This window comes from Tigriopus californicus, chromosome 12 (assembly GCF_007210705.1).
Source record: "Tigriopus californicus strain San Diego chromosome 12, Tcal_SD_v2.1, whole genome shotgun sequence".
In the NCBI taxonomy this organism is placed as follows: Eukaryota; Metazoa; Arthropoda; class Copepoda; order Harpacticoida; family Harpacticidae; genus Tigriopus; species Tigriopus californicus.
The window spans coordinates 10344447-10370738 of NC_081451.1; the positions used below are offsets into that span (position 1 = coordinate 10344447).

General features: G+C 37.4%; 1 protein-coding gene across 2 annotated transcripts in view; it reads left to right on the forward strand.

The window, feature by feature from the left end:
• Positions 1-26292, forward strand: part of LOC131891916 (gamma-aminobutyric acid receptor subunit rho-1-like) — a 59977-nt gene that overhangs the window by 14794 nt on the left and 18891 nt on the right. For both annotated transcript variants that reach the window (XM_059241608.1, XM_059241609.1), the window contains exons 4-5: positions 20646-20778; positions 20928-21006. In XM_059241608.1, coding sequence (XP_059097591.1) covers positions 20646-20778; positions 20928-21006 — 212 coding nt within the window. The remainder of the gene's footprint in view (positions 1-20645; positions 20779-20927; positions 21007-26292) is intronic.

A 26292-nucleotide genomic window follows, 5' to 3' on the forward strand; every position in this document is an offset into this window, starting at 1 on the left:
CTCTATCAATTTAGAACGAGACAACCTTCTATGATTGAAAGGGTACATAAGACTGGGAAGATCGGGCAGATTCCTCCCACTAGAGCGGCTAACTTCTCAGATGGATATGGAGATCAAAGACCGCAATTTCCGGTACATCTTAAAAAGTCTCAATGAGAGCTGAAAGGCCACCAAACATAGACCAAAGACTGCCAAACTTGAAGCGGGGATTTGCAAATTCAGCATATCTACATACCGATAGATCCTTCTCATCTTCAGGTCTTTAAATGGCCTACCTGAATCAGTCATTATGATAGATTTGAGATGAGGAGAAAACAGATTCATTGAATTAAAGAACCTTTTCAGGTTGTGAAGTACACATTCTAAAAGGGTGTTCCAAAGCCTCTCTAGGAATGGATCACGGACTAATAATGGATTAGGTGTTCAAACACGTCCAGAAATAAGAACCAAGGTAGAAAAAATGTCTTTTAAACGGATCCTGCTGTACGGCCAAGGCTGCTAAAAGCTATTTTGAGGCTATTGATTGTGGCTTACGTAATTGCTTAAAGTTTGTTAACTTTTAGAAAATTTTGCAAATTCTCTTGACTCATATTGACCCTTTTTGCGTTTTTATTCGCTTTATTGTTTTGAAACTGCCTCCCACAGAAACCCAGTGACGTCATCATACTTTTCATTTTGATTTGACTTAGATTACAAGGCATGAAATAAGCAGTCCATTTACGGAAGTTGCATATATACCTGGATAGTTTTCATAACCAAAAAAAGGCTGTCAATATCATTTGGCCCATATTATGCTTGCAACGCTACACGAAATATGGTTACATCATGCATTTCAAAGGGCACTTTTTGAGTTAGCCCATACCAAATATAAGGCCGATTGGGCCGTTTTCTCTTTATTGAATTTAAATGCGCTTGAGTAGTTTTTGGCTGATTTTATTAGCATCTTTTTGGATAATTAGTGGCTCAAATGACATAATGTTTGGAATAGAAATTGTGTTCAAGGCATCTTGCAAGTATTTTATTTAGCAATCGACCGTGGCTCTTCTCCAATTTGGGCTGTCTGACGTTGCAAATAAGGGCCCCTATTGAAGCAGGAAAAGGAGATGACGTCATCACATTTTTGGGGAGGTCACTANCCCAATCAGTGGCAATGGATTTTTAAAAAAGTGTAGCTTCCTAACTCGGAACTTCCTGTTAACGCGTTGCTTTGATTATTTTGACTATGCTGATTATCAAACACTTCAACATTGAAAACAAATTATATTTAAGGCCCAAGTAATGCAAGCTCATTATCCATCACAAAGGACTCGCAACAAGTGCTCGGAGGTAATTCGGATATGAGAAAAAAGCGAGCTCCTTAAGCACAAAGGTTTCTCGAAATGGACACGTTTTAGTCCACTTAAAGGACCCACTGAATTTAGACTGAGGAAAAAAAGGCGAAAATATGATGTAAAACCAAAAGTGAGCCTAAAATCGATAAAATGCTTTAAAAGCGAAAAAGTTGAGGGCTGACAAATAAGTGCAAAGATATGACGTCGGGTAGTGAGAACAATTTTGACAGCAACAAAAGGGACAAATGGCACGTAAATTGAACAATGCACATTTGAGTTGCTCAAGCAAAGCCAAATTCCATTGCTTTGTCATTTAATTATGCTTCCGAGCTTCAGTTCAGTTTATCCTTGCGGCCATAAGCATTAGATGTCTGCACTGAGAATCAAAATGATAAATTGCCAATAGGTGAACTTAGTTTGCAAGTCTTTACTGATATTACTGACATTTTTGCATCATTTTATTGATGGGTGTTGGGGTCGGTTGGCGAATTTTTCCAATAGACGATGGCACTTTCCGGTATCAGATTGGCTCTTTGTCTGCTAGTGAGGTTATCATGAATCTATCCGTGTGTATCTCTTTTAGCAGGAATTTCCATTGTTGGGATTTGAACCCACCCCATTTGGAAAGAGTATTTTTTGTTTTGTTTGCGCTTCTTTTAGACGCTCAGCTACACAAAAAGGTATGATTAAGAATATGTATAAAGCCATGAACTGTGCTTTAAATGCGACTTGGCTCTTATTAGGATATAGAACGGATAAAGTGTATTTAGGTTTAGTCATTATTGTTACAAATGTAGGTTTGCTGTCTCTGGCCAATAATAGAACATCGGTTGACAAAGATGACAGAGAAATGAAGACTCTTAACCAAAATATCTTGATCATGTATATTGCCAGTACTAAAACTCCCTTTGTTTGGACAAGAGGGTCTTTTTATCTCTCTTTACAAGACGCTCTTGCCAAGTTCTGAGGGATTAAAAACATCCGTGTATGTCAGTAAATGGCCTTGAGAGGTCATTAATGTTTCTGCTCAATAAACACAGCAAATCCCATACTTGTAGTTGTTTAACAACAACTGGAAAAAGACAAAGCGGGAAATTTGAAAACTACTGATACCGTCATGTTCAAGGTCAAAGTTTGTGATGTTCGTGTCGATTATTTTGCAATTAGCAGATGGATAATTTATCACTCTGTCACAGCTGTTTACATCAAAGGGATATGTAAAATATCGGTTAGGATTTTCAGCTATGCAAGCGAGCCAAAGATATGCCATGATTGAAACTCAGGTTCTCCAAATGTTCATTTTAAAAGATGTAGGCCTTTTTAAGACCTCATCGAATAACGATGCCTATGGATTTTTATACGACATCCCTTCTGCTCAAGCTGTAACAACATGGCAAATCAACGAAGCAACAAAGTATAATGTGCCAACATCTTGTCAATACGTGAACGGCGTGGAAACACTGTGAGAATTACCAGAGCTTTTGGTCTTTCTTTACTTTTTAACGGGAAAAAAGTCCTTTACTGGATCCCGTGATTGGGACAGTTGAAATTAAATAAAAATGAGCTGTCTCGGATATTTGATCTAACCTTCGCTCTTCGAAAGAATCTAAATAAGAGGCAGTAAAAGAGTTGTTGAACAACACATAAGGTTGACAACAGATACATTTTGACCATAAAGTGCATTTCAAAGAAACACCTTCATTCCCTTTGAAATGTCCAGTACGTGTCCAGTTTTTTGTGGGGCTCATTTGTTGCAACTGTATGAAAAATCTTCCTCGAAATGCACCAACTCCTGCGCAGATTCGTGAAAGAACTAAAAGCTTTTCCAAGCTAAAAGAATGGGATTTACCAAACGTGTGACATTTTGCTTAGAAAAGCGGTAGCTAAGAGATACCAACTGATTTATTGGGCAAGCATTGAGGTCATCTGTAATCAATAATGGTAATGTGGGCATTGAATCACGAAAGCAAAATGTCTCCTTAACCTTCGGATAAATGAACTCCCTAGATTGCACAAAACCCGTTTGAAATCGCCGGAGGGAAATATCAGAAACACAGTATGATTTTTCGGGACTTGAACAAAATTTCACACTTGCACAAAATTAAAAGGTCAAGCCAAATCAACTCGAACTTGTTGATTGATCATATGCCATTCGAATATAAATCAGATAAGAGTTTTGAATCAATAGTTTTATACTAACAACGGGTCTCAATTCCCCAGTGATTATGTAATGTATCGAAATGGCCTTAGAGCAATTTTAAAAGAAGGTTTCTAGATATATACATCAAAATAAAAGCTATATTTCAAAGGCAAAATGCTTGTTTTGTGTAAGATTTTCGGGGTTGGAATTTCAACGAAACATTTGCATGAATCAGAAAAAAATCTTCGAGTTCGACCACAATAACTAAACATTGATAAAACTCCTGAACACTAATCATGCAACATTTAAAAAAAAATGAAAACAATACTGTACCTTGACTTTTTTTCCCGCGAAAAACGTGATTCAACATTGAGAAATTGAAGCAGGAAAGAAAGATGACTTCACCGTCAAATTTTGTTTTGGGAACTTACTTGCTCTTTTCCGGTTTTATAGTTCTTTGTTAATGGATTGAATTAAAGTTCCAGTTCATCTATCCATAAAAGGAAATGATCATTTAGCATTGTATCTTTATGAGCTTTCACAGTATTACTCATTAACATGCTTAAAAATAACTTTTTAGCTTGAAAAAGCCATTCTTGGACTTATTTTTCCTCTTTAAGAACTTTCCATTTTTACATTAGACTTTCTCAAAATCAGAATTCTTAGAAATGTTATCTGTCTAGTATTGTGTTTTGTATCTTGGGTTTTTAGTATCCCTACTGCTTTGAAAAGTGCCCTAGTGACCTCCCAAAACTTGTGCTGACACCATCATTCAGCTGTTATTTCAAGGAGTCAACTATACATGTTTATGCTTTTAAGGATGTATGTCCGGAAAAAGTAGTCACAGAAACTTAACGGACATCATTAGTAACTTATGTTAATGATCCGCAAAAACTTCAATTGAGAAGCCATCATGTAAACATGCACAAAAATCTAGTAGTCCAATGACAAATGTGTCGCAATAAAATTTATTCAATTATCAATTTCGTGATAAAAACTTGATTTGCCATCATTGGAATCCGGCCACTGAGTTTTGTTCTGAAGCGGAATTTGAACTAGTACTCATGAGAAGTTAACCAAAAGTAGCTTTCTCTACATCATTCAATTCAGTTTAAACGATTGATTTCAAAATGTGATTCTTTTCATGCAGATCCCTTTCCCTTCCCTTAACATGGTGACCGAATTTTGAGGCAAAACATACTTATTTGAATCATTTCGAGCAAAAAACCTCCCCCTGTTGAGGTAAAAAGGTGAGGAGCATCTCGTTGACAAAAGTCATCGTCGTCTTCTTTCGTTGGAATTCCCCTTTTTCAACTCTTCTCTCGTTCAAAGAGGAGCAATTGCAATCAACGGGCCATTAACTTTTGGAAGGGCTCGAGGCTGAAGTCATCCATATTGCTGTCACCAGTTGCAAGCAATGAAACGATTACACAATTGTGAACCATGTCCCAAGGGAAGGGCCCTCGTTTATTACGTTCAACTTTCTCTCAAAGCTCTATGGCGAGAGCTGTCTTGATTCCTTTTTGAGGCTAAATGGCCAATAGAGACAAATATGGGTTCCCCTTGAAATATCACTTGTCCTTCAGTTGTTAATGAATCATTCTTCAAGGATAATTAGAAACTTAGGGGCCCTTACTAACGACTCCAGCACATCCAGAGGACTGACATGTACCGTTCATTAATCCTGTGTAATCCTGGAGGATCATCATTATTTGGATGGAAAGTTCCATGATCGTCGCTCAAGAGTGGAAAAGTTCTAGGGGGACATTATTGATACTTTGAGCTGTTATGACATGTACCAATCAATCCCCTTGAAAGTGATGTTCTTGTCTTGAGGATTTTTTTCTCCTGGTAGAGGGCGACTCTTTGCATTCTTTTCAGGGTTGCCAGATAAGACAATTATCCGAAAATGAAAATTACTACATTTTAACAAGAAATGCTTTCATTTTGTGAAATGTATGCATCGTTTACAATTAACGTGCTATGGCCGGAGGTTTGAGTATCATTCTGGCAAGAAAAGGCATCCCTCATTTCACATGTTTCCAATCAGTAACGTGAATGAAGTAAAGAAAATTCAAAGATAAATGTAATGGGGCACCCTGATTTTGGACATTTTGTTTGTGGATGAAGAATTTAGAAGAGACAGAACAACTACAAAAATGAATTTTTTTGAGTTTTGTAAAACAAGCCACTCGATAGTTAAAAATTCAACTGGAGTTGGCTGTGATGTTTGCCGAAATTTTACTTCAACAAAATGCCCACAATCAGGTTGCCTCATTTTATTTTCCTTGAATTCCCTTTACTTCGCAGATGGAATTGGCAATGTCCAATCTGATATCAAAGTTGTTCTTCATCTGTATATGTGACTAAGTGTTCAAAAGATCCCTTGAGAAATGCCAGAGACGCGAATCGAACTAGAGACCTCGCTCATGTAAATGCATTGTTAACCACAACGTCACATCGCATTCCAATGCCAAACCCCACGTTATTTCCATAACAAGTTTTGGCTGAACTTCTGGTAAACTCAAATTTGATATCCTTTTCATGTTAATCAAAAGATGTAACTAATGGGACATTTTTGCCGTTGAAGGATCGCACGGTTTCATTATTCAGGGGCTGAATGAAACTTGAAACTGATGCATCTAAAAATGCAATTTTCTCATGTCATAGAGCACACATTGTTCAAATGGAGATCTTAATAAATTTGAAAAAAGGCTCCTTTTACAAACATCAGGAAAGTACATACTATTTCTACATCAATCTCTTGAGATCTCCCGTGGCAGCAAGGTTCTGTGACATCTAGTTCGTCATAGAATAAAGGTCCTCATCCGAATTGATAATATGGGGGTGTCAAATCGAATCCCTTGGCAATAATCCGCATTAACTTGATCGGCAATGCATTTTGATTAGTACGCTTTTTATGGCCAAGAGCAATCTGCACTTCCGGAGAAAAGACAGTGGAGAGCCAGTAATGGACATAAGACACTCCCAAGGGACTTAGGACAATTATTGACAAGACTAAACAAGAAAAGATGAGGCCTTTGTACTTCATCTTTATTGTCGGTGTTGATAAATACGTTAATGGTTGGCTCTCAAGATTGAAGTTTCGCTTTCAGCTCGACGGAGGGCTCTAGTGTAGTGATAGGTTCAAAAATACTGTCACTAAATACTTGCTAAGGTTGCCAGAAAACTTGAAAAGTGTGGGCTCCCGCCGATCCCAATGTAACATAAAACAATATGGTTGAGCCAAGAGGCAACCCTGACATAAAGAAACAAAATGAGGGTTAAATTTTTGAGACCCCAAAGGGTTTCTGACATGCCATTGGGACTCTAATTTCAGCTATCTAAAGCAAAGCATGAGGTAGGCAAATCTCCTACGTTCAACAAGTGAGCTAAAGAGGTGCTTGGAAAATACAAAAATCCCTCGCTTTTTAGTTCGTACGACATCATCAACCTGAACTTGACACAAGTGGAGTCAACATGTTTGGGCGAAATGGAAATCGTTCAAACATGGTCAGCGGTGGAAGAAATTGAATTTAGCATTAGCAGCTCATATTGTGCCCCACCATATTTCAATTCTGCAAGTCTTAGATGTTAAAGCAATAATTGCAAAAGAAACAGAAAGATTTTGAATTCACCTCGTTTATTCGGTAATGTTACCTTTTTTATCTTAAAGTCAATGAGAAAAGTAAAAAAAAAAAATCATCCCACAATCATAAACCAGCTAGTCGTCCAGTGCAGGAACCCATTGACAGAAATTTGCTCCTACTTTAAACGGGTATTGGCAAAGTCAAAATTGCCTCTTGGAGGAAAACCAGATGGCAGGGCCAAACAGGGACTAGGCATTTTCGAAAATTGATCATTTTCCAAGGGTGACTGATTTTGCTTTTTGTCTTTCAAGGAGACAAAGTTACCATGACGAAATCTTTAAAAAAAATTAAATTCTCGCAGTTCATTTTCGTTCGATAAAAAAGGTTCTAATCAAAGACAAAAAATATCCTCAAAATTGAATGAATTTCCGTCTATGCCATTTGTCCACTTGTAGTCAAATAACCACAAGTGACGTAACGCTTCTCAGTAACAATTTGGCAAGGTCAAATTACTCAGGCTTTCTGCATACGCACTGTAACTAAACACCGGCAAAAACTGTTTCATAGTTTACACAAGTTCAAATTAGGCATTTAAAACAAAAAAAAAAGATCAAAAGCTAATGAAAATCAATGTAAACAACCGAAAACAGCATATTTATAAGATATTTGAACTCAAGTCAACCTCAGCGATTACTTGAAAGTCTAGACTCCTCCAAAATATGTCGTTCTCACATTGAGAAACAATTGCAGAATTTGGCAGTGTGAATTCGCGAAAATGCCAAACCGAAGCATTGGGGAAAAATCGGTTAGTGCAACCCACTCAATTTTCTGCTCGACATACGAACAATATTTTTGTCGAAGTGTACCTGCAAACGCTGCCTTTTTAACCGCTCGGCTTTTTTATTCCAAACACACGATATGTGGAAAATCTGAAGTATTTTTTTAACGATCTTCCCTATTACTCCCAATTATGTTTACCAAAGGTGAATTTTAGACTTATGTCAGAGAAATTGGGCTTGCGAAGACTCTTCTCTTCTCAATGCTTGAGTGACATAAAATCCCTCTTCAAGTAGTCTTCCCAGCTAAATCCTCTTTCTGCATTCATCACTTTCAATCCTGCTTTCAAAAATCCTCACTTTAGAAATTTAAACAGGCCTTTGGACAATACAAAGGAAAAGGCTTTGTTAGCTTTGAGTCAACAAGTGAATACGGCCAAACAATCCAGTCTCTGGAGATCTATATCTTGGCCCCCAAAGGCCTCTCGACCATTCATTATTCTTTCGTTATTCGGGTCTTCGAGAGATCCTCGCTTTGTATCGAAGTCAGAAATGGAGATAGGCCGGCCCCTCGAAATTAACAAGAATGGAGTTCTTGAATGCTTTTTCTATCTTTACTTGAAGCAACTGCAAGAGCAACTGTTTGTTGGCTGTTTAGTAGTTATACAAGACCCCTTGGGGTGGTTTCTCATATTCCAGCTATCAATTTAATTGTAGGTCTTCATCTATGTACACACTGAATACTGCATGATTCAAGGCCTTCCAAGCATAAAGTTGGTAGTCATGGTTTATTGACCTTATTAGGCATTCCTTCAATCCATTCTTATACATCCACCACTACAGGGTATCCCATAAGCAATGAAGCACGACAAATAACCATTTGAACAAATTAAAAAGTGGAGTTTATTGACCAATATGATTTCAAAAATGAACGCAAAGTACTCTATCAAATTCCAGATTCACTTGCTCACCAAAAAATAAGCCTCATCTCTTTTAAGGGATTTCCATTCTTCATTCATCAAACATTGGAAAAATGTGTTATTTGTATGGTTATCTTGCTCAGGCTTTTCAATTTATGTTGAAAACCAAGACACTGGCTTTAAGAACTCATTTAGCAACCCTCCTTTAAGACAATTTGTCAGAATGAAGTCTAATCACCTGAGTGTCAAAATTGAATACAGAATTCAAAGATGAAGAGCATTGATGAGTGGCAGGATTGCAGTATGAGTATGAAGATCCTAGACAGAGTTTTCACAAAAGCATTGAACTATAAACAAACTTCTCACCAAAGGCCACTCTGAGCCTTTGTTTTACATACACTTCATTGTTGCTTCAAAAGGATGGAATCTGAATGGCCTGACGTGCAAACAACAACAATAAATGTACTATAATTCGATTTTGAGCGTTGTTTCTTGGCACTGCCCTTACTAGCAAAACGTCCACTCATTGTCGGAACATTGATAAGGATGACATAAACAAGGAGTCTCTTCCATGCTCGTGTTTGCAAACAAATTCCGTCACTTTTTCGTTCTCGTACTTTCCTTCCTCTGCCCAACAAGGTACCTACCTAACAATTTCCAACCCCAAGTATTAGATGGAGTTTTACATCAAGGTGCTCCGACCAAAGTTGTTATTGCAATGATGCCTTTGTGAAGTTTCTCTGGAGTTACTCAAATCCAATTGAACTTTATGCTAAGCCTTTGGGGAAAGAGAGTGGATGCCAAGCCGCGCACACCACTTCTGGGACTCAATGCACATGAAATGTAACAAGAATGAAATAAATGGATCAACCCATTGGTGGTGAGAGTGAAAGATCAACTTGGGATCGAATGAAGGCCGCCAAATGATCAATATGATGGACGGATCACTTGCTCACTTTCGATTTTGCTGCAAGTTCCTTGCCATTGAAAATAGTAAAGTATAAGACATGTAGAGTGAAGGAAGTCCAAAAGAAAAAATCAAGTCCGACTTCCTGATTTTGGACATTTTGAAGGAGAACTAAGAAAAACAGGACAGCCAACTCACACTGTATTTCTATAATCAACTGAGGCGTGCTACAAAACTCAAAAAATGTCATTTTTGGAGTAGTTCTGTCTCTGTTCTAAAAACCTTGACTGAATACCAGACTGCAATTTCCTTCAACAAGGAGGAAAATTGAAATCAATAATGAATCCAGTGTATACAGAGTGCATGTTCCCAAGGCATATAAGTCTATTCCACAGAATGACGTCCGCTGTTTGTTTTCCCTTCACTTCTGAAAGGGAATTTGTAAAGAGAGAGAGGCCTTGGTTCGAGTCACCTCTCTAGTGTTGGTTTGGGTATACCACTAAAATATATAGATGAGACACAAATGCAGGTATGGAGGCTAGCAATGGAAGCGTATAAGTAGAGCTGCCAGATTCTGATGCACAACCCTTTGCCCTATCCCAGGTTTGCCAATTCTACGCTTCTTTGTGATATGTAAATTGCATGATGAGTTGCTGCTTTAGCAGCCTGAATTGGTGCATCTGTAATCATTGGCGAGGGTATGGGGATAGTAAATGTTGGTTGTACTGATAGAGCGCGAATATTACTTCATTGGGACACTCATCAATGGGCGGGAGAGCTGCCATCTGTCTCCAGAACACAGAAAGTAAACATAAAAGTAAGTGTAAAGTCAGACTGAAAGTAGAATTTCGTTTTAGATGGCAAGTATTCACACCCAAAACTAGCTAGCAAGCTTTTTTGCGAAGGTTTCCACGATTTCAAAAAGAGATGAATAAGACGAAAACTTCCCAGAAGATTTGAGAGCCTTGATCTATTTTTGGTCACCCTCAGCTTTCATCACGAAACCTAATCTTTCATGCAATAGCATCTTTGTCATTTAAATAGGTCAAAAGTCCTTTCTGTTTACCTCTGTGAATTAGATCATTTATTGAACGGCATTTTTCAACTTGTCTTCAAAATCATATTGAATTACAATTCCACAACGATTATGATTAATTGGTTGAAAACTGAGGGACTGAAATCAACTGTCGCAAGTCTGTGGAGAAACTGGGACTATAAAATGTCCTGTTCGCAATAATTCTGCCGTGTCTCAACATCCCCCCAAAAATTTCAAACATAAGCCCCATCACAAAATACCGCAGTATTTGAATCTTAATATTCATGGTGTAAACTCATGATCATTTTATGCACTCAATTTTCAATTGTGCGTCGCCATTCTCTCTGGCAACCCCTGATAAATTTTCCTTTGTCTGACAGGCAATCCCCGATTTCTAATTACTATTATCTTCTTCGTCTTAATAACGAAGATGGAACCTAGCAATGTGAAAAGAGAGAGCGAGAGAGACGATTATTAAGATAGAGCTGCTCCACACAGGAGGTAATCGCATCAAGCACGGACAAATAACCTAATCAAGACCCGATCTGGCCTTCCTTGAGTGCCATCTCCAAGAACACTTCTATAAGCAAGCTCCATGCCATGACAATTACAATATTTCGATCGCCTTTGGTGGATGCATCCAATCTACCCTTGCCCAATATGAACCACTTCATCTAGCATTGGTCTACCTATGCACCATAGTAGACTACTGTGGGATAGCCTTTCCAGACGCTGGTTTCTCAGTCTGTCCCGTATCGGAGAAAGTGTGAGTCGTTCGACGGGTGAAGGTGGTGAACCGCGAGGGACTAAGACTTGAGTCATTGAGTCATGTGGTGGCTGGAGGCACTCTTCCATGTAGTAAACACGTCGCCGAGGCCTTTGAAGGTCTGATTGGGAAGCCGATGCTTTATGGAAAAGCCATACCACGTACTCCATTTGAGGGCTGTTGTGGATTGGAGTAGATAACGTTGATCACTCTCGATTTAGAGAGAGGTGATGCTAAAAGCATTGTTGCAGTTTGACTAAATGATATGATGTGTATGACAGATGAGTGAGGAGCATGCATGAAGAGTAGTGTTGCGCGCAACAAAGACACAGACCAAGATATGGTGTCCAATAATATGAGTATCAAGGTCCGTTCATTTCTGACGAGTAATTTTGAAAATGTCCTTACATTTGTCACATCAAAGAAAGGCTACAGATTGGTAGCATCTAATAACATATTTCATATTTGTTGATGCTTGCATTTCAGCTAAGTTTGAGTTTATTAACCATCCCTTAAATTGGCGAGTATTCAAGAACATTTTGTTTCAATCCTTCCAGGCCTTCAAACTCTATTTCATTGCGGGTTCAATACGATTTTGAAGTCTCCGATTTAATGCTTCTGGGGATTGATTATCAAGTCTTTAAATCTCAAATCCACCCACTGACAGTTTCCATATAGGATGAGTCGTCTCCACTTTCTTCTTGGCTTTACCGGCATATTTTGCTTCAATTTCGCAAAGTCAATCCCCGAATGGGCTTTGTTTGTTCCCAAGGCCTTTATTGAAAAAAGGCCGTATCGGTGCTTCTGCTCCGGAAGTTGTGAGATGCAAAATGGCTTTTCTTGGCTCGAGACGAAAGATGATTGTTCCACTTGCGTAAAACAGGGTCTATAGTTAGGTCCAGGTTCATGAGATATCTCTAGACACGGTGGTTCCGACTACACTTAAAAAGATTGTGCTCAAATGCCAAGCATTCTAATTGCGTTTTTCCTTGTTGAAACAGCACAAGGATCAAGTTTGAAAGAGTATGTTTCATTAAGATAAGCTCTTATAAGGATATAATCCACTGAAAACCGATTAGAAGATAGTATTTTTAAAATCGTTGTTAATAGACATTGTGAGCATCCTTAGTTATGTCTTCAATTCAAATTTCATAAAAATCCATTGAACAGGCTCTGATATATTACCCTTCAAAGTTGTAATTTGCCTCAAATTTGGCTGCAAAATGCTCTGGTTATACCTTACAGAAATTGCCAAGAAAATATATTTGCTTTTTCAATGTCCCAAAATAAATGAAAACGTTCCATTTCTCAAAAGCATGCAGAACAACCAAAAAATAGTATATAATATCATTTAAAACTTACTTAAAATAAAACATCCATAACTATAATATTATAATCGTTAACCATGAGTTCATTTATTTGTGATCGTGAAGTTTAAGAAATTTTTAATACCATTTGATGAAAATGCTTTTGGTACGTAGAAAATAATCCGTGCAAAAAGTGGCAAATTTGAAAATTTAAACTGGCAGATGTATCCTTGTAAAATTTCAACCACAAGATTGGCTAGTCTACCATGCCAAGTTTAAGAAAGAATAATTGGAAATTTCAAATACTTAGGAGATTTTAGGTGCCTATATTAATTTATTTTAGGCTTTAGGGAAATGTTTATGAAACTGAAAGAGTATCATTTATTTTCATGCTATCATAAAAGCACATCATTTGTTTTTTGCAATTAACTAAGTTAGGTTTATGTCATTTTTTGATCTATTTTATTGCAAAATGCAACTTTCAAAGTGTAATAACTAAGCATCTGCTGAATAGATATTGATAAAATTTGATATCAGTGCATAACTATGAGTTCTGATAATATTGTTTGGCTAGGTTTTGCACTAAGATACTTAAAAATGTATTTTAAGTGCATTTATATACTAATATGAGCTACTTTTAAAGATACTTTAGAAACAAAAATTGCTCCTTTTGTTTATTTAGCAAAGAAATTGGCAACTAGAAGTCTTGGCATTTGAGCAATCACTTAATCAGGAATTATAACCACCGTGTAGAATATCTAAGAGTAAAACCGATGTCAAGTATTACTTAAGTGCCAAAACTGCATATTTAGGACTCGCCATGAAAATTGTTTAGTTTACGAGGACTATAATGTAATATATTACTAGAAGTAGCAAAATAAATGAATAAACCTTGGTTTTTACCTTTTTGGCCAAATTTTAGACAAATTACGTAAAACGGTCATTTTCGAAAAAAATCATTTTGTTCCATTTTTGGCATTTTTCATGCTCACTTGTTCAAAAACCTTGAAAAAAAACAGAAGGCAAACTTGAAAATGGTTATAGACATGAGCAAATCCAAAACTGACTTTATTGACAAAAAATCTCACAACAACTAACTTTATTATTAAAAAAACCATCTGTTTCATTACTTTAATTTTTGTCAGCAAAGGATGACTTCATCTTTCGAGCACGTCTTTAACAAACTTTACAATTATTTTAGCTTTTAAAATAAAACTCTGTTTTTCACCTTTTTATGACTGATTTGGCTACCTTTTTTCTTTTTTTTTGCACGTTCTAGTTACCTTTGTTAGATGATTTTTTCTACCTTTTTTTCCCCAAGATCTATTTCTTACGCTTCAGCGGCCCTCCACGGCTGATTTTGATTTTTAATTTGCATGGGCATAAAATGTAATCATTTACAATTACTTCAATAAATCAAAAACATTTCTGTTACATTTATTTTTAAACCTTAAAACAATTAGAAAACATTTTTTTCTGATGACAGGACCAGCATTTAAAACACAACTAATTTGGTCAAGTTAGGAAGAGGTGGTACTCGAGCCAAATCTAGATCTTCCACAGGATAGATTCATTAAAGTTGAAATGAATGAATGATGAGCAATGAGTAGAGTCAGACCGAACATGCCTACATAAAAAATATTTTTCAAATATATGTTTTCTTTCTGTGATGATACGTAACATAGAGAAAGATGACTTTTGAGAACAAGGACTTTATTCAGTTGTGGATCAAATAGGACACAAATCTAATCATTAAGTGAGCAAAAGTGCCCTAAGCAATAGCTCTAGACTCTAGAAAAGAATCAATTGTATATTGTGCCATAACGTCGGAATCGCTTAAAAAGTGTCCTAATGTCAAACATTGCAATAAAGAAGATTTAATTTCTTGTCAATAAAATAAAGAAGCTCAACAGATCACCCAGTATAAGCAATTGTTTCCTAGATTTGGGCAACAGAAAAATGCAATGAACAGGACTGACAATAACCTTTTGGCCATGGCAGCAACGTTTTTGCAATTCATCGCCTTTTTTCGTTCATTCCTAACTTATTTATTCATATTTTCTCGACTTTTTCGCATCTGCTATTTTTTTGTATTCTTTTTCGAATATTTTCCATCTTTTTCTCATTTTTCCCAACGAACACAAAAGTTCGGCCAAAATGGCAACTGTTTTTTTCAAGGTCAGGAGCCAGCATGGACATGGCAAGAATCTGCTTCCTAGGGATAGCTGGTTCAATTACCAATGCCTGAGATTTTATAACGTAATATTCCTTTGCATCTATCAACGAATTAGAATTGGCTGATCTTGCAGCAAATTTGTTTAAAAAAATTAAAGAAATTTACGCAAGACTTTGCGAATAGACTTTCCAAAACATAGGCAACAACCCGTTCGAGGGGGGCTATTTTTGCCTTCCAAATAATAGATATATATACAAATAAAAGTCAAGTAAAATGAATAATCTTCTCATCTTGAACTGCTGGGATTCCAGTCCCGGTAGCGGTAAGGAAGTCCGCAAAAAATTAATAAATAAATAAATAAAGACCATATTTATCTTCAAGTTTTGGTGGGTCCCAGTTTTTATGCTGGAAAAAGGGGCAAAAACAACACCCGAAAACCGAAACGGTTAACATAAAATCAACATATTTGGGTTATATTTTGCAACATAAAAATGACATATTCGGGCCGAAAATCCAACATATTTTGTCTGAGCCTAGTAATGAGTAATGAAAATGCATTGTATTTTGTGACTGCAGTTTTTCAATTACATCGGCTAAAATGTAATTAATTGCAATCACTTTGATTTTCAAATATTATTCATTAAAATCATTTGGAAATCTAATTGCAATTGCAATTGCGACAGCCATATCATTTTGTCCTTGACTGAAAATGACCACCCAGGGTTGGGCAGTTGAATTTGGCAACACTGATGAAATCAATCTGTCCGAGAACAGCGTTGCAGTGAAACTTTTTTAGGCCAGGTCGGCTAACAATATCTGATCAAGAACTGCAACACTGGCTTGCAATCTGCCAGCACAATCGGATTGATCACATCAATAACGGGCACTACCTTTTTGCCTTCTCCCTTCTTTCTCTCTTTCTTGAGCCTTTTACTCTTTATCAAAGAAGGTATTTTGTACTGCTCAAAGCTTTAACAAAAGACCAAATCATGGCGTTAATAAGGGCTGAAATTGGTCTTTGGGATAACTACCTGCAAAATTCAATTGATAGACGGATATGATAAAACCTTTGGTGATGGATGGGAGCCGTCGTTTTGGCACCTGTCTTCTCTAAGTATGACGGAATTCCAAAGGACGAAAAATGCACCATTTTGGAGCTGCCTTTCATAACATTTTGACAGTATATTTCTTTGAATGGATCGTAAGCTCGTGGCACTGAATTTTCTACCTGATGGCTCTTGTCAATGGCTTCTATAAATCTCTTATGATGAAATGAAACAAAAAATGTAGATAAATCCGAAAACTGGATTTCAAGTGAAAATGTGTCGGTCTCTGAGACTCAAGTTTATTTCTTCATAAGGTAATGGGTGGGTTTGAGGTAAATGCTGCACGTTTAACAAAACATTACATGGTAGTTGTGAAGCAAAGATCAGGATCCTGAATGTGCAACACAGTCTGAGACAAAACAAATTTTGAGGTCAGGGGTAGCGCATACTTGATGTGATAATTTCTCAATAAGTTTAGAAATTCAAACCTCGTGTTAGTCGATTCAAAATTCCCGCCACAAATACTCAAATATCGTGTAAGTGTTGGTGCGAGTTAGGCTCAAATTGGACTCGTACGAGTACTTTGGTAGTGTAGTCCTTAATCCTCTGATAAAGCTTTTGCTTCATGTGATATTTTGCTTTGATTAACGGCAACTTTTTTATCTATGGACTTACATTAAAAGTACTCATAACCTTTAAAGAATTGTTGCAGACTTTGTTTTTGTTGCTTTTAGGTTTTATAGTGTCACGATTCATTTGATTACTTGCGACTTGCATTTTTTTGTTCATTAGCTGTATTGAATATTAGACCAGTGACCTCCCCAAATTGCTGTTGTTTAAAGGACTGTAATTGAAGTCACTAGTTCGTTTTTGTGCTAGATTTCACCCCACCCATACAAATAAAAATGTGGTGTCTAGCTTTTGCTTCATTAAAGGGGCCAGCTGGTGGGTTACTTGTAGAGAATTGCTGATTGAGTACTCCCATAACATGCATTCATTAAATTACCTGAGACAATGGGAAAGCTGACTCGAGCATAGTAATTATCAGCGAGGATCGAGCAAGATCGATTCCATGAATCAACAACAAGAAAAATGAAATCTAGTTGTTCCAAACCTGATCATCAAATCTTCAAGGCCACTCAATAGCAAACAACGTTTCATTATGGAAAAACAGCAACAATCACAACATCCTATTTAATAACAGTCAAGATAGACATTGAAACATAGACATTCCATTATTGTTGAACTCAGGAGAATCCCGTTCAGTGAGACTTGTGGATCGTAAGTGTTGTCACTGCTAATGTTCTTTGGAGATCCAAGTTAATTATATCAAGGAAGCGTCACTTTTGTCATCACTAGAGACTCTAAAAAAAGCACATACCGTTTATACGAAATGTTTCAAAAATGTTTGATTTTAAAGGGGCAAAATGCTTTAAAAAGACTACTTAAAAAGCCCATTTTTTATTTAGATTATTTAAGCCCGTGCCAATGAATTGTGCTACCGTTGTAGTGCTTTCAACAACCTTTTCAGAGATATCAGTCAAAGAAAGTAAATCCTTAGTCACCAGGTTGTTTTTTAATTGAACAAATTTTTTTTTATATTGTAACCTGATTTACAATGCCTTCACGTATCTTAAGCCCTTTGATATAAATTTTTAGAATTTTGGTGTTCTTCTTCTTCTTTTGTAACGACAGCTTACCGGGTTTTAAGTGAAAATTGCATCAACAGTAGGCATTATAAAAGGGAATAATGTATGCATTTCTGTACATATGCAAAACACACAAGCTGTTTCTTCGCTGAATAGCAAACTTGTGGTTTTGAACTAGGTGAAATTCCCAAAAATTATGATTTCAACTTTTTTTATGAGTCCTCCTCCTACTCCCTTAGGTCAAAAATTGAGAAATTATGAACCCTTGGACTGTTTCCTTATCTCTTTGGTATCTTTTTCCCTACAAAAAAGTTGAAAATTTGTTTAAAAAAAGCCTAAATTTCTAAAAATCCTCTAAATGGGTGAATCATTTAAAGGAAATACATAATCATTCAATCAATTTTTCAAGTCCCAAACCTTTCAGCAATGTTAGGCCAAAACTGTCGATGACAAGAGATAATTGTCATCTTTTAACTCTTGGTGCTATTTATTTGGTGTAAGGCATGTAACGACAATTAGAATGACTGCTTACATACCTTAGAGAACATTCACTGGCTAATTCCAATGAAATGATCCTTGTTGAAAATAAAATTGCTCCAAACACCATCAATCAATGTTTTTTAGATATCTAAAATTTCTTGAAGAATAATATTTCAGAAACATCCTACCAAATTTCATGTACATTGGTGCATTTACGAAACCCTGGTTCTTATTAAAAATGTAGACATCTCTCTTCCGTGATTACATTTGAATTCATTAGAATAGTATTTCATTGTTATACGTCAACACTCATTTGAAATTCGACCCGGTTAGTCTCGTCACCAAAATCCCATCATGGGCTAAACAAAAATAGCTCATTTTTCATTGAAAAGTACGAAATGAGGAAAGAGAAAAAGTGGCATCGCAATAGCAAATTATGCTGGCTTTATCAGTTGATTTTAAAGCGTGTTATGCGTTCCATACGGGTCGTTGTCATGTAAGGTACGGTTGTGGTCCGACGGGATCTTTGGGTGAGGAAGATGCATTTCTTGGTTATTCAGATAATGAGGATTACTTCACGCCAAAGAGCTCATCTGGCAGGTCGAGTTTTCCGAGGCGAGGAGGCGAGTTCATTAACTTGCCACATAATTGGAAGGAAAAACACTTCATCAATTACCATCCCCACGTTGGCATTCGTCCATGCAGATGAATGATACTGAAGATGTATCCAAGAAGAAGATTCTTGGCGTAAACAACCGACACAAAACGGGAACATTTGTCAGTCGGAATCCAGGGACCAACTAGTACGTAGAAGAAGGAGAGGAAGAAGACTTGATTGGCCACGAAAATGGTCCCATTTCCACAAAGTTGGGAACACCACGAGATGACGGATAAGAGCTTGTGGTTGGCAGGAGGCTCCAAACTTGCTTGGCGCAAGTTGAAACGCAACTTTAGGGTGAATTTCAACGGAACGTGCATCTTTCCATCTACCATTTTTTGATACCTGGAAAACCACGAGACGACAACAACTTGAGGAGACCCTTTTTTGAGGTTCTCTTAAATATCCACCAACAGATGAAAAGACACAGCTTAAGATTCCAGGGTGGGCCTTTTTCAATCCTAAACGATGCAAAGTGACCTTTGGCTTGTTTTTAGCATCTGAAAAGCATGATCGAACGGATTTATTCAGGATGAATATTTGAACGAATTCAAAACTAGAAATGAGAGAGAAAAGGAATGCAAGTCGATAACTAAACAGCCAGGTTCATAGATATTATCCAACAATGTCTCGTACTTTTGGGAAAACACATTTTAAAGATCCTTTCCAGAAAACGTCTTTAATTCGAGCTGTTTAATTCGAGAGCAAACAATTCAGATAAGTTATGCTAGTTGGTGAACATTAATAGGGCATGTCAAGTGATGGAATTTCAACTCCGACGAATTAGAGTTGTCAGATTGATTTACTTAACTAACCCTTTCTCAAAGGTTGAGTGTTTCCAGAATTTTGACATTGTTACGCTAATCCAAGAGTTCTTCACACTTGTTTTTTGAAAACGCCATAAACTGACGTAAAGATTTTGTAAAACATACGAGTTTCTATCTAACTGGCTATATACGTGAATGAAATGTGCAAGTGTTGAAATTGCTATACGTAAATTCATTTTTTGTACAAAAAAATCGAAGTTGGCCAAGTGTTCAAAAATGCGCAGAGATTCGTGATTTTTTGTTTGTTTTTTTCACCGACTTTTTAACTGCTACAAGGAATACAATCCTATAGCTATTGAATTGAACCATCATATTTCGGTAATTTCTAGTCAGTCTTGGACAAATTTATAATTATCATTCTAGATCAACCCTACATTCAAGGACTAGCTCGGTGTGCATATAAAGATTAAACGGTAAAAGACAGCCGAACTGTAACTTTTTATTTCAAGAGCACTGAGGATTACTTTCCCTGAAGTGGTTGGAAAACCCCGTGAAAAACCAAACCAAACCAAATTTGCTTTTGTGGTCCCAAATTGATTGGGGAGACTCGTAGATAATATGTGAGAAGTTCTGATATCACCCCTGCTTTATTTGGGTTGATACCCTGACCTTTGCCGAATATAACATATAGTCATCCTTGAGCAGCAGCATTATTCTTTGTTTGTTTGCTTGTTTTGATTCTGTTAATCCCACCATGAAATTTGCTGCCGAGGTCCGCGCAACCATTTTGAGTGCCTAACGTAGTGTTTACCAAGCCATCAGAATCCTCTTGTACTTTTAGCAAAGTAAGATGAAGAGCTTTTGCTGTTTATAGTTTGAGAGTGGAACTGGGGAGGATTCAGTGGAACACCTCATAACTTTGAGTCAATATGAGACTTTTCTTTTGTTTCCATGCTAGTAACTCTTGTTGGAAGATGGTTCCATGCTTTTTCAACCGACACCTTCCTTACTGGCAAAATGAAAAAAAAAGAAACTATTAGCTTAGACTTGTTGTTCCACGACTGATATCCATTTCTTCTCCTCCTTCTTGTTCCAGTCAACTTGGAGCTCATCCACGACTTGTGGGTGCCAAACATCTTCATCTACAACCTTAAGACATTCAAAGTGATAGACGTGCTCTCCAAGCTCGCCGGACTTTGGATCAACAGTAAAAAGGAAATTTATTACAGGTACGTTCTGGGCCTGGTGTCCGTTATTCTCGAAAAGACACAACTGGGAACTGAGAATGATGCCATGTGCCACTTGGACCCCGTGAAATGAGATTTTTTGGTGTGCCTTTTCGAAACTCAAGACGGGGCCTTTCTTACTTCATTTCCAGCCAAGCCACTCACATCACCTTTATCTGTCCCATGTTATTCGATTCCTTTCCTTTGGACACCCAAGTCTGCAAGTTTCAGGTCAGTGAGAAAAAGATACGTGATAATGACAACAACTTAGAGTGGCGGCATCTGGAATCTATTGATTGTCAGGCCTTTTTGGTGGGGAATGGTCTGAGTTGGTGCGGTTGGAATGGCCTTCATCCATCCATAAGAGAGGCACTTGTAATGATTGTAATCTTCCCTTGAGAGTATGGGTTTTTCTTGCGTCAAGATGGCGCAAAACAGAACAGCAGTCGTACGTCACACCCCTGGTTTTGAAACCAAGTTCAAGACCAAACTGATCATCTCTTTAAGGGACTGTGGAGTCGATGAAAAAAGTGCCAAAAAGCTTTTAGTAGCAATGCTATTGAAGCCGAATGTAATAGTGGGCGAAGCTAGAACGCTGGATCACAAAATGGCGTCATGTGACCCAAGTGCCTCTTGGTTGAATTGCCATAACTAAGGTATGGACCCAAAAACAAAAGAACAACGGTTAGTGTCTCCAGGTGATTGGCGGAAAAAAGCGTTCAAGAACTAAAAAGATGAATTAAATTTTTCTACCGTTTTAGAATTTTCAGAATTTCCAGTCTTTAACTGAGGGCAAAAGAAAGCGTCAAATTGACGCAAAACGCAAAATACGGAGATTATATTTACTGGTTATTTTGTTTTGGTCTTTGATCCAATCAGAGGTTGAATTTGGATATTACGGACTGCATGAGGTTTAGTAGAGGCTTAGTAAAGTGAATGTCGCCATTTGGTATCCCAGAACCTTGGCTACAAAAGCTATCAATTTCTTGGAGTCGAATAGCTCTGGCTGGGCCAAAGCGTGAGAGTAAGCGAGACCATTAAAAATGTATTTCAATAAGGAGATATCAAGTGTTTAAAGCCAGGACATTAGTAAAGACATCACAAGTAACGAAATTACAGTAATTCCATTACATTTTAAAATTGAGTAAATGTAACGACCCAAAAACTAAAAGAATCGCTCGTTACTCGTTCCATTTTTGCAGCTTCCAGACAGAAATTTAATTTTTCGTTTTTCTCGTGACAACTGAAGAAACTTAAGATTCAACAGAAATTGCCATTTTTTTGCTACTTCCATCTAGCATATTATGACCAATGAAAGGGTTGAAAATTGCGCTTGCTCTTAACCACTTTGAGGGTTTGGTTGGTTTTAAGTCTTCTTGCATTTGCTACTTTATTGTTGACATCTTTTCAATCAAATTCCTTTGTACTGAAGACCCAATTCAGTGCAATTGTCAAGAAGGAAAAACCGTTATTTGGCTAAATGATGCATCAAATCTCCAAAGCCTCCTCATTTCTACGACTTAAGTCATAGACTTCTTTCAGGGAAGTCTCACCGGCATCACAATGTCTAATACTGTTTTTCCATCATGACGCTTGTGATATTGTTTCAAACCTTCAACAGGTCCCAATCTTGACTCGTCAAAGCATTACGATGCAGTACGTTTTGAACAATTATGCCAAGATAAAATGCCAACGATCATTATTGAAAAATGTTAACACAAAGTCTTCAAATGTTACGCCTTAGGACTGCTTGATTCAAAAAGCACATTTTTTTATACAAGAAAAACCATAAAATATTGGTCATCTAAATCTTAGGAAAAGTATCGAGAAACGAGTAACGCCATTACATTTTTTTTTTCGAGTAATGGTTGCGTAACGAATTACAATTTTTGACCAAAGTAATTGTAGTTGCATTTCGTTCCTTTTATTGAGGAACGACTAATGCCGTGGTTAAACCCACCGCGAAATATTAGTAGCTGACGTGATTCCATCATAGAGGAAGCAAGGCCTAGAGAGGGCAATGGGGGCTAGCCAAGCGGACTCGTTTTCAGAGCTGATGGACGTGACAGCTGACAGGTGGTAAGGGTATGGTATTTGATTTTTCAATCCGCTGGATTTTCCGTGTCCACTAGTTACCGATTCAGCTGCAGTAAAAAAGCACAACAAACTCGACTTTTGCTCTTCTATGTTACTTCCTCTATGATTCCATGGAGAAAAAATTGTAGACAAGGTGCCAAGAAAACCCTCACCAAGCTTCTTTTTATTTGTTTCTTTCTATGGGCATTTCTATCTGCTACAATGAATGTAATCTCTAGAACTATTAGAGTGAAAAGTTATAGTTCGTCTATTTTCTACCTTGTAATATTTGTATGATATTTGGTCTACCAACAAATTTGAGTTGGCAGAACGACTTAGTCCTTAAATGTAGGGTTGATCTGGTATGCTAGTTTAAAGTCTCACTCGAAAGATGCTACCGGATCAACAACGCCTTCGTGTTCCTTAAGAATATTAAAAGGAATTACACTAAACAATTAAGGAGTTCAAGGACTTCATTGCTCGAAATGGCATGGATTATCGACAGCTTGAAGGTGCTCTCAAAACGCATATGTTCTTTAGTCTCTCCCAATACGAGAGCTCTCTCATTTCATCAATGTTCATAGTGAAAAATCTTAGGACTTGTTCAACCTTTTGAAAACCTGCTGAGGGGATACATTTTGTCAAATATTTATTACTGGCTTGTTTCGCCAAACTAATTCGAGCCGTGACAGCAATACAGTGTCAAATGTACACCTAAAATGACTTTTGAGTTTTGTAGAATACCTCTTAACCTTTTTGAAAATTGAGTTGACTCATGAAGAACATTGGTCGTGACTTTTGCCTTTGCTGTTCCTAGAACGACAGGATTCGACAGCATAGCCCAAAATCAGGCGCCAAATTTGAACTTCCCCCCTTTCCCTTCACTTTTCAACCGTAATAACTCATGCTTGTGTTCACATTTTAACAATCGACAATGTAAATGGGCTTTACAAGTCCCTCACTTATCCATCAAGCCACCTTGAAATATTTCCATAAAAGAGGGAGAGGTTTTAAGACGGGTCTGTTATAGGATTTCATCTCCATCGATCTGGGCGATTCCCATTATTCATAAGGCAAGTAAAATGAAGGAAAAATCAGATCTAGCACCCTTATTATTGAGATTGAGGCTGTTCTGATGCATTACAAAGCTGCTCAAAATCATTTTTCAAGACCCTTAACAACGTTCCACTTTTCTTGGTGAATAAATAGAATGTGTTCAGCAGAAATAAGGCCACCATTATTTTAAAGATTAAACGATTTTTTTCTTCTGGTTATTTCAGAAGATGTTATAAATTACCGCTCTGGAAAATGAGACAGTCTTAAGCAAATCTCTTGAGACCTTATGTTTATGATTGCCAATTGCTCCAGGATTTTTTCGGTACGTTTTGCTTTGTGGAATTTGATAAAATCCGAAAAGCGCAAAATGTGACTGAATTTCTTGGTTGGAATATTTTTCGACCTTCCTTCCTATTATGGTGCTTCTAAAGGAATCTAGACTTGGGTAAAGGAAGGTAATTTTTGACGTCTTCAAACATCGGTCAATGACCAAAAAATATTTAGCTTTTTAGAAATCAGTCCTTAATTTTCTTCACGTTTAAGTCAAGTGAAAAACACTTTCCCTTTAAAAGGCGTTCCAACTTTAATGTTGATTTGCGTCATCTTCGTTGGGAGCAAATTCAATAATGAATTACAACGGTCACCCTGCACGTCCAAAGCTGATGAGACCTAAATGGCGTGTTTCTAATGGTGAACCACCGTTCATTGAGCACAAACCTCGTGTTCAGAGTCAAGTGATGATGCCTCTTTACTCTTTCTGAATGGAATGGCTTTCAACCTCGCAACTGCATTGTGGAACCACTCCAGGGATTGCCATAGACATACTTCAGTGTACCTAGGCATATCCATTCATTGAAGTTCAAATGCACTGGATTCCCACAATGTAATCCCTTAAAAGAGCGTCTTTGGCGGTGCCTTTGTTCGGCATAGATGCGTACACCAGGACCCCTTTAATCTTAAAATCTCGAAGAAAGCTGGAAAAGATGGACAAAGAACTTATCTACCTGACTTTCAACTCGATGATGACTTGCTGAAGGGGAAAGATCCCTGAGGCTTTTGAACCAAAAACAAAGAAATGAGTGGCAATAAAATGAAATAACCTCGCCCCTGTTCTTCTCTTGGGCCTTCAAAAGAGGGCCCTTTGTCTCCCAGAGGAAATGATTTCGAATGGGGGTCTGATGATGATTTTTCAGAATTAAAGAGCCTTTTTGTGCATTTGTTGCCTCATGACTGCTTCCTTTTTTCCTCATTGATCGACCAAGAAATGGCCATCCAAGTAACTCCATATCGTCCAAGCAGGGTTGGCTCTCCCGTGTCAGTGTTCTAGCTATGGTAATTAGGACAAAACTTTACCTGCTTAGAAAGGAAATGTCGATAATGCAGTCAAAACCTGCCAAAGTTGGTTCCAAATCCCTGCTACATAGAGACAGAGAGAAAGCTTAGAGGGAAGTAGTCAACGCGTCAAGCCAAATTAGGAGCCAGTCCCACGAGGATAAACATGACGAGTCAGAAATACTCAGACTTGGCAAGGAACCTCTCCTGGCATGGATTGGGAGGGCGATGCTTGGACTGATAAGGACTAGACCTTGAATAAGCAGGACTGTAGATCTAGATTGAGAGAGCAAGAACCTGGGATTGTTTTAATTCATTTTGTCATGCCCAACTCCAAATATGAACGGGACTTGACATCTTTCATGACGAGCATGTGGAGGTAAGGAATTGATCATATCAAGAGCTAATCATTTATGTACTTCATTAGCCATTAAAAAAATGGGCAGAAGTAATTTGTTAGAAGAACTCCTTTTAAATGGACATAGAGACAAAAGGCTGGTTTAACTAGTTCATATTTGGCATTACCAATTTAAGTCGCTTCTTCCATTATAGGTTGCTTTTACTATAAAGGCTATGCAAGACGGATTTTTGTTCATTTTTGTTAAACTAATAGGAGCATAGGCGGGTCATCAGAATAAGGCTTGAACTCCGTGAGACCTGTAAGCATTTTAATTGGTAAAACTCTTACTCAGACTTAAGTTGTGCTAGTCAGGAGAAGCATCCTTTTTTCATTTTGATGATTGAGCTGTAGCGCATGAGCATGTTTTCAGGTCAGCTGACGCTGGTGGAAAAAGGACAACAATATATCTTGAAATCTTGCTTCAGGCAAGTTGAATTATTCTCATGAAACGTTTGTTATTCCTCTTTAATCTTAATTTCATTTGAATCTTAGAAATATACATGTAGAAAGAGTGGTAGAATAATCAAAAAACATGCTTTTTAGGGCAAAATGCACGTAATATGTCAAAAAAAGATTTGGACATTAGNAAGAAAAGGGGGCACTTTTTAGTAACTAATGACAAGATAGCTTGATGGCGGTGAAAAAAAAGGCAC